The sequence below is a fragment of the Sphaeroforma arctica genome (genome assembly GCF_001186125.1).
Source record: "Sphaeroforma arctica JP610 unplaced genomic scaffold supercont1.911, whole genome shotgun sequence".
NCBI classification, from domain to species: domain Eukaryota; class Ichthyosporea; order Ichthyophonida; genus Sphaeroforma; species Sphaeroforma arctica.
This window is the reverse complement of record NW_014039647.1, coordinates 14468-24350: the sequence shown is the minus strand read 5'-3', so window position 1 is coordinate 24350 and position 9883 is coordinate 14468. Positions and strand designations below refer to the sequence as shown.

The window sequence follows — 9883 nt, the reverse complement described above, 5'->3', positions numbered from 1 at the left end:
AGCCTCACAGCCTCACAGCCTCACAGCCTCACAGCCTCACAGCCTCACAGCCTCACAGCCTCACAGCCTCACAGCCTCACAGCCTCACAGCCTTCAGCCTTTCACAGAGCAGTTTGTTGATGAGTAATAACAGTCTGTAGAAAAGGGATGATCAACAGTCTGGTAGAGACTCTAGAGAGTAAACGAGGTGGAGGACTGAATTACTCTGTATTGAGGATTTCACAGTATGTTTAAAAGAAATTTAAAACTGTTTAGTGGTACAGCATTTTGCTCGTTGTTTTTAAATTAAATATATAAATATACATTTACATGGCCTCCTGGAGCTAACATTAAAAAGTTTTACGTTAAACCGTTTATAATTGAATAAATAACGGTTAACGTTCAACTTATATCTACACTACGTATAACTTATTAAAGTTAGTCCCGGAGGCTGAAGTCCAATGACTTTTATAAAAAACCCCAGTTGATGTTAAAAAAAAATACAGTGATTTGTTTTTAAAAACGAGCAAATATGTACATTAATGTATTAATCATATATTTTGTTGTAAAAAAAGAAGAAACGAAATACTTGTGGACAAGGGATACATAAATTTGCTCTTTTGATTTTTCTAAACAATCCCAAATTAAATAGTATATCATATTATTTGTTTTTTGATAAAATATAGTACAGTAAAATTTAATATGTACTTTTTGTATCTTTGTAAAATAAATGTTTCGCTTGCATATTTGTTTTTCTTTTGTTTTTTTCTAATACAAAACAAATACAAAAAAAATAAAAAACCAAATATAAATATGCATGTGTATATCAAAATTTGTTAGCAAAAAAAAGTAATGAGATGTGGAATATGAATACATAAAGACATGGTGAAATAATAAATCCTCAAGCCGTTTTCCTGTAAAACTTCTATAAAACGAATAAACATACGTTTACGTTCAACTTTTACCATAACTGTTCCTTGTATGCTTTTAGATGTACCTTTCGGGTCTAAAAAATTAAGTGTGTAGCGATTTAATCATACAAACTAGTCCTATAAAAATAGCTTGGGTAGGCCATTCTGAATAAATATGTGTTGAACAAATATGTGTTTACGTTCAACTTTTTAGGCCTGAGTCAGCCTGAGGCCGAGGTTGAGGAGTCGGACTTGGGGGCGGCTCTCTATTTACTACTTAGTCATACCCTGTTTGTGTTTACCTATTTTTATATACATATTGGTCTTTTTTAACTATAAATAATTTGAAACAGTATTTGGGAAACAACCACAGGAATAAAGGGTCTTTTTCTCTCTCTCGATTTCTCTCTGTCAGACTCTCTATACTCTAGGAGAGTAGAGAGTAGTAAATAATAGTATCTACTAGTAGTAGTAGAGAGACAGACAATATGTTTTTTTAATAAAAATATATAAAATAAATTTATTTTGGTTTTGTTTTAAAAAAATACTTCAGAAATGTTTTTTTAATAGCTCTATGTACAGCAAATGAATTCTGTGAACAATGATATATATTTAAAAAAAAAGTGTCATATATCATATACAGTCAAACATATTTTTTGTCTACTTCTTTTATTGTTTACCTCATATTTTGTCCACTTGTTCTTTATTTTATTACCGGACTCGAAACATCTTCATATGACATATTTACCAGTATATATTAGGACACAGCTATATGAATCCACATGTGCTACGGCCTACGTATGCTCCGCTATACTACATACATACATACATACATACATACATACATACATACATACATACATACATACATACATACATACATACATACATACATACATACATACATACATACATACATACATACATTCATACATACATACATACATACATACATACATACATACATACATACACACACACACACACATACACACATACATATATTTATACTACATACATACAAACATAAATACGTACATACTTGTATACACTCACAATGGAAGTGGCTTACCAAGTATGTTTATGATTACCTATAAATGAACTACAATAAAATGTATTTATATATAATAATAGTGGCAATACTCGCTTGTAGGGTGTGAGCGCCCAATTGTTATTCTGGGTGCGGGATACACGGTAGTCCTGGATATTGCCTACTAAGTGATAGATGCGTACTGCCAACAACAAGAATACGTCATCAGTTGAACCACAAATTGATCAAAGTCGATAAAATAATGTATTTACGTTATTTACTATACTCTAATGTATGTACCGCTGTTCTAGAAAGAGCTATAGGGCCCCAATGCTACTGGCCAAATTATTGTCTGCCTTTTGTTTTGTCCAAATTGGGGTCTAAAACGGACCCTCGATCAACAAAAGTTTTTTTTTCATTTTCAAACTGTTTTTGTATATATTTAACCCCCCCCCCCCCGCGCTCCCAAACAATTGAAAACATAGTACAGAAATATGTCTTGTCAATTTTCCCACAAGGCGGTTGTGCTTTCTTGTTTTAGGGCTTATTTTGTGCCCAAGATCTAGAGGGGTGGGGCGAGCGGGGGCCGGGGGGGGGACTTCCGAAAAGATAGTGTCCAATAAGCACCCGGGCATGTTTTGTATCATTCTGAACTACTGAAGCCGAGGCCTTTCAAGTATCAATACCAAATATGTACTCAAGAATCTTTGTACTCAAGAATCTTTGCCGGTTGTAAATATTTAAATTTTAGATCCACAACTATCCTACCCATCCGCCCAATTGGGCTATTTTAGCCCAATTGGGCGGGTCTTCGCACAGTGGATTTTGCCTCTTAGATGCCAGTAGCCGGCTGTTTTGCATAGCCAAACACATTTTAGAAACAATTATTTAAAAACCCACAGCGGTCCCATGTCCATATAATGATAACGGCTGCCCAATTGGGCGAAGAAAAAAAAGGGTAGGATAGACAAGTCTAGGGAGAGAGCGAGACTAATTTGGGCTGGCGCAAAAGCTTTGTGATTGGCCAGTAATAATATCCGAGTCTTGAATGTAATTACTGTGATCATTATTCGAAGTGCTGTTTGTCACTGGTTCGTGACGCTAATGTGCTAATTCTTGTTCACTACTGCAATGTGACATCGAACACTCGTTCAGTGATATGCATTCGCAATCCGGTTCTTACAGATCATTGATATTCTCCATACTGTCCAAGTCGTATGACAGTTTATACATAACACACTTCTCTTTATTGTATATATATATATATATAAAATGATATAAATATGCATAATACATGTGTATTCTGTATTGCTTTTTCTCAGATCCAAAATAATGATGAACCAATTAGTGCTCTCTTGACTATACGAGTCATATAGCTTGAAAATATTGAAATAGTGCGTAAACGAATTGCACTCAATATAGCGATGTAGTCCAACAATTGACAATGGACACTGCATTGAGGCAGGAGCGACCAAAAACTCTCCGAACGCAAAATCAGAACGCAAAATCCGAACCCGTTAAGACCGGGCCTGAGTCGCTGATTGTTTTTTTTTAAACCAAAACATAGAAAACGCCACATACAACAGTTCTCTTTTTAAAAATTTTAAGCTGGGAGTTTAAAATAATATGACTGATAAATTATAATAATTGACGCTAAATACACTTTGACGGTTTTTGACCATTCTGATCTTTTTCTCTATTTTCTGATCTTTTTCTCTTTTTCAATTCCTTTTTTGCAAACCATGTATTTTGTGCTTCTTTTCTATTTATGACCCGCCCAAAGGCACCCGGTGAAGGACTGAAGGGTCAGAGACTCAGAGCCTCGTCAGTGGGTGTAGGTAGTGTATTTACAATTGAGCAAAGTTTACCGCTATTTTTAATATTTAAACTTTTAAGCCCTAAAGGTATACAGCTCAGACTCCATCAGAGGCAGACCGAGGGCGGCAGGGTCCGCATAAACAGGTTTATCGATTGTCGACTCCGGACTGACTCCGGACCCAGGACAATCCCTAAATGCCCGGCCTCACCGCCTCACGTCTTTTCTAGAGAAGTTTTTTTAGAATTTATAAACGTTCCAAATGAACCAAATTTATATATAAAAAACATAGCCTTTACAATCTTCTACATAGAATGCAAATATAAAACGTATATTCGACTGAACCTCAGACACAAAATTTATATTTACAAACATAGACGGGGGATTTCTGAAAACGTTTAATGTTTATAGCTTTTGCAACTTGGCCTGCCCTACTCTCAAATATTAACCTTATTACTCCCAAGATTCAGAAACTGGTGCTTTTTTAAAAACAAATTCGTAGTATGTATTGTAATTGCTTTTTGGTTTTTCAAGACATTTATATAGAAAAATATATATATATAGCCCTGTTTGAAAAAAAATCAGACGGCCATATACTTTTTAAAAATAAATCTTTTATGTATCTAATTTTATATGTACTTAAGTCTGAACTCTGGAGTCCGACTAAATTAAATACTCTCTGGGGGGAACTTGGACGACTGGACGTGTGTGAGAACTGAGAACTGAGAGAACTCGGCACATGCCTTATAACGGCGCATATGGGCCATAACTCATCGAGACATTCAGTTCGCAAGTCATGGCCCGCCCCCCCTCTATTCTCTCTATTAATGGAGAGTAGAGAGAGAGTAGGGAGAGAATTAAAATATTCTACTTTGGTTCGGACGTATGTACGTCCGAAGGAATGTAATTTTTTTAAATAGATAAATATCAATGGTCCCAGATTTATGTGCAGCCATTCGCTTCATATATGTTTTAAAAATAGTTTGTTGGGGACCTTGGGGGACCTTGGGTGAACAAGCGATTAGCGAGGTGTATACCGGTGTTGTTGTGTTTAGTATTATAGCTGCATTAAAAGCGAGCTCTATTTGTTTTTCTATTTTGTATCTTTAACTAGCCTTCTTGTGTAGGTTTACATACTATATAACATGTATATACCTGAATGAATATCACTTTAAAATCGGTTAGCCACTCTTGTTATTGTAGACTTTACGTCGTTTTTTTCTAAGACTATAGTCTGAACCGATTCTAAAGTTTACGTGACGAAGTAGCCTCGACCAATACTCTACTCACAATGTCTCGAGCTTTCACAATGTCGTTATTGACTGATTAAGAGAATAAGTGAGCAACAAGCGACAACTGGAAAGATACTTGAAAGCATGAGCGACACAATTGAATACAACTTCACGGCTGAAGTTTTTGCCTTACATGGAAGGTTGTACAAGATATTTTTAGCGGGTCTTTCATTAGCTTGTCTATTTTTGTATCACTAGGGGTTTCATCTGTTTATTATTATTACAAGAAGAGTGTATTCTGGCCTAAATGTCGCCTTGCTGTACAATATTTATTAATATTGTCACTGTCCCAATAACGACTGTATGCGGGATAACCTTGCAACAGATATTACAATATCTTTCCCCGATTCAAGTCTCTAGTTGAAGCGCGGCCAATCAATCACCTGGCAACGGCGATTCACCGCAAATATCACTTGACATATAATACGAAAAGACCAGTCTCTACATTTTAATTTTCTGCAATTCCTAAATTATCTTCATATTCCCCTCTCCTTGAGAATCGACGTTTATACTGCTTTCGCAGCGCGTGATTCTGCATCACCGCCTGCCAGGATCAATTCGAAGGCACCCGAAAGCTCCATAAGCCTTTTTTGGAACTCCAACTGCGATTCGAAAAAGTCGTTAAATGAGGCAAAGTCTCTTGAAGACTGATAAACGTACAAGTGGTATGTTAAGACTCAAGGAGAGAACTTGAACCATGCGCATACCTGCTGCGCACATTTAATGTGCATCGCACACACTGTCGTGCACTTTGGCAACGGGTTGCAAGATTACATAAATCAACATTGATGAACCAAATAAATGACAAACATACCTCCTGATGCACTTTGTTTCTTAGTTTGAGTACTAATTCGTCGATAGCTTGGGATTTTCCCAGAACCCGCGCATACACGTCTAACACCATATTGGTCACCTCTATAAGCAAGGACGAGTATCTCGGATTATTCACGTGCTTCAACAGAAACACGAGCAAAGGCGTTAGCGCCGCTTCGTCTCTACCACTGATCGCAATCTTCAGACCATCTCTGTGTGCAAGTTCTTCAATGAGTGATACGATGATTACCGGTCGCCCGTGAACAAGTGCGGCATCGAGAGCGAGGCCGTATTGAAACTTCTTCATGAAGACATCGTACTCTGCCAATCCCTTCTTTCTGCGCACTTCGACTCGGAAGTCGTCCTGATATTTTTTTAAAAGCAAATATTCGTACGATCTATGAGCTAAATTAGAGCTTGATGTTTCTTGTGTTTCGTGATTCCATTGAAAATACGGAATTGAAATAGATTACACCTACGCGCCCATCAGGTTTGTGCAAGCCTCTCCCAAAGAGAATCTGGATACCAATACGAACATACCTCTGAGGCTTTCGTATCTTGTCCACGCTTAAAGTATTGTTGTGTACCTCCACGCGGCGCTTTTTTCGCCTTATCGCCAGCAAGGCCCTTGTTGGTGATAGACTTGTTTGGTTTGTGGCGGATCGATAAGGTTCCATCGGCCATACCAACAACAAGATGCGTGTCCTCAGGCTGAAAAGAGACAATATTAATAGTGTCAAGACAATTAGCATAATAGCAGGCCCACCCGAATACTTGTAGCAAGAATAAAGAGCAAGCTGTATTAGACATGACACTTGTCACTCACACAACAATTTGTCCAGATTTCGATTGTTGTCGGTTTACGATGCATGTGAGTTCTGATTCAACATTATAGTTTGAACGGGATAGACTTCTCAAACTATAACACATTTTATGAACCATTCACCTGCAAATCAGAGGTATATTGGACGGATATGACGATCCGGCAGTGTAAAGCTCAGGTAACTTACCGACATTGCAAGGGACATGACGGGGGCGGAGTACTTGATGCTGTGTACCACTTTGTAGTTTTTGACATCGTATATCTTGACATGATGATCAAGAGAGCCCGACAATAATCGATTCGACGAACCATCGAATCCCAAACTGGTCACAGTCTTCTGGTGATTGGAGAAGGAGTGCACCATGCGCCCGCCCATCAACATATCCCAAACCTGCGCAATGCAAATGAAAAGGGTGTACCAAAAAATTTTGATAAGTTGGCCGGAAGTCTATGTTCAGAAGCCGTCCCAGCATAACACTGCAAATATGCAAAACCTCTTACACACGTTGAACAAATAATAAGGCTTCATTCAATATGACCTCAATGCATGCATTCACCTGGCTCGGCAAGTCTACACTCCTGTGCATATCAGTTACCGTCAGGAAACACATGGTGAGGCAGGCATACACTATAACTCGAGTACGCTTACAAGAACACATACCTTGATTGTGTTGCCGCCGCACGACACGACCATGCCGCCACCAGGGAACATGAGTACATCCTCGACAGGTGCACCATGGTCCATAGTCATGGAACACTCGGATGTCCTCGTGTCCCAGAGTTTGACTGTGTGATCGTAGCTGCCTGACAACACTAGATCGTTGCTCGCCGGGTTGACAGCCCCACATCTCACATAATCGGAGTGACCTGAATCGTGTCACAGTGAGCGGTAAATTGAGCCAATTAAGGCGCTAAACGTAAAACTACATTGTTATAGTCACATACAGACTTCAAGACGTATAAAGCATACACATACAATGCTCTTTTGAAGCTGTGGTCATAGGGAGCGCCCGAGAGTTTTGGAGGGTGTACCTGCGATTTTTGTCTCACTATTCAAATACGAGCCAGACAAACTGTTGCCAACGTTCTGAGCAATTTTCAACATCATTCGCAAGTATGCGATATATTTAAGCACACGACTTAACCTTTAATTGCACTCCTAAACCACGAATCGCACATAAGCTTATATGACATAGTTCCTTGTACAAACCTTAAGCAGAGTGTCTCCTCTATGCGTGTTTATGATCCAATCCAAAAGTTGTCCGAGCAGTTTTCAACATCACGCGCAAGTATGCGCGTTAATCAAGCACACTACTTAACCATTAATTGCACTCCTAGTCCACGAATCGCAAATAAGCTTATATGACATACTCCTTGTACAAACCTTTTAAGCAGAACGTCTCCTCTCCACTGGGAATATCGAATCCTCTCACAGTCATATCATCGGAACCCGTGACTACTCCCGTGAAGGATGCAAACCTCGTCCACCTTACAGGTCGTATGTGTGTTGAGAACTGACGAAATACCTCTCGAGAGGACATGCTGAATATCTGCACTAGTCCGCTATCATCTCCAGCGACCATAAGTTTACCATCGTCACGAATGTGTGGGCTGTGAGCGACATCTTTGAACCGTGACACAGTTTTCTTTACCTGTTGATTTTCAGTTTGTGGGGATCGAGATGGATGAACGAGTGATGTACAGTTTGCGGCTCCGATGCAAAGATATTCTCTAACGATCAAAAGACTAAGACAAAAGAATCCAGGAAACAATATTTACGAAATATCACGTTCGTTTATATGCTACGAAACTTAAGGAAAATCCTGTACTTTTCTTCCTCTTCGAATTGTGCTTACTGACTACTCACATCAACAGTACACAGGCAATTCTGTATATCGACCGACACGAGATATCTATACCTTGTTAGTATTTGCCGCAAAAACCTGAACTCTAGTTGAACTACTTATGGCAAAGTCATGGGGTTTTGCGTTGCAGAAAGATATCGAGCTGATGGCACCATATTCCTTGACTGTGATTGGAAACTGCAATAACAAAAGGTGATACGTAAGTTTAAATGTTAAGCAGGCTAGTGTTGTAGTGTGAAAGTAAAATGGCGTACAACGCTGATTCTCCACTGGTGCCTCACTTGATAGACAGTTGTATGAAGATTGTCGCGAAGCAGACAGAACAAAAGGTCATGGTCTTCAGGATATGCGAGAGTTATGCGCATACATATGGTGCAACTTGCGCTCTCACACTATGTCATGCGGTTACGGAGAAACAATCTGCTCTCATATGTTCACGAATTGTCCCCAACGCAAGAATGTGTGATTTGTCCTTCTGCAATACAACCCTCCTTAACTGCCATTCTACACGCTTGCGTCATATGAATTTACATACTTCACAGCGGGAGAGCGAAAATTGAAAATATATAGTCAACAATGAAATCGCTAAACAAACAAGAGCCAAAATACTTGCTTCGTAGTAGACGGCTGCGCAACACACTTAACATAGCCCACTAAGACGTATACCTCCCATATTATATCAGCACATATTGAAGCACATCATGGCCACTCTATGACTTACACGAAAAACCATATATATATTTATATTAAAATATGTGAATTTCAAGTTATGTAGAGAATAGCTTATAAAATTAAAAATCTATATATACTTTATAAATATATATATATATATATATATCATTAAGTATATACATTTATGCTTATTTAAACACAAACACACACACAAACAGACACACACACACATACAGATACACACACACATATATATATATATAAATAATATAAAATACATAAAATACACATACACTTACATATATATAGATATAGTATTACATATATTGTATAAAATATAACTACACACACACATATATATATATATATATATATAGATTAATACATATGTATACACACACACACGCACACATATATATATATATATATATATATATATATCTATATAGATACATATATATATACATAAATATCATATATATATATATGTGCATAGATACATAGATACATACATATATATATATATACAAACAAATGTGTCTGTCAGCGTGTATGTGCTCGAGTGTGAATGTGCATATATATATATTTATACGTATATATATATATATATATATATAGTAGTATATACATATGTATATATTATATATTATATATTATTATTATATATATATATATACGTAAT

At 37.5% G+C, this 9883-nt stretch overlaps 1 protein-coding gene across 1 annotated transcript in view; it reads right to left on the bottom strand.

The window, feature by feature from the left end:
- Window positions 1–5193: 5193 nt before the first annotated feature.
- SARC_09220 (hypothetical protein) overlaps window positions 5194–9883 on the bottom strand; it is a 5242-nt gene continuing 552 nt past the window's right edge. The window contains exons 2-8 of the mRNA XM_014296774.1: window positions 8584–8706; window positions 8049–8316; window positions 7326–7531; window positions 6852–7055; window positions 6382–6552; window positions 5843–6205; window positions 5194–5630 (exon numbers count right to left, since the gene is read on the bottom strand). Of these exons, the coding sequence (XP_014152249.1) occupies window positions 5535–5630; window positions 5843–6205; window positions 6382–6552; window positions 6852–7055; window positions 7326–7531; window positions 8049–8316; window positions 8584–8706 (1431 nt within the window). The 3' untranslated portion in view covers window positions 5194–5534. The remainder of the gene's footprint in view (window positions 5631–5842; window positions 6206–6381; window positions 6553–6851; window positions 7056–7325; window positions 7532–8048; window positions 8317–8583; window positions 8707–9883) is intronic.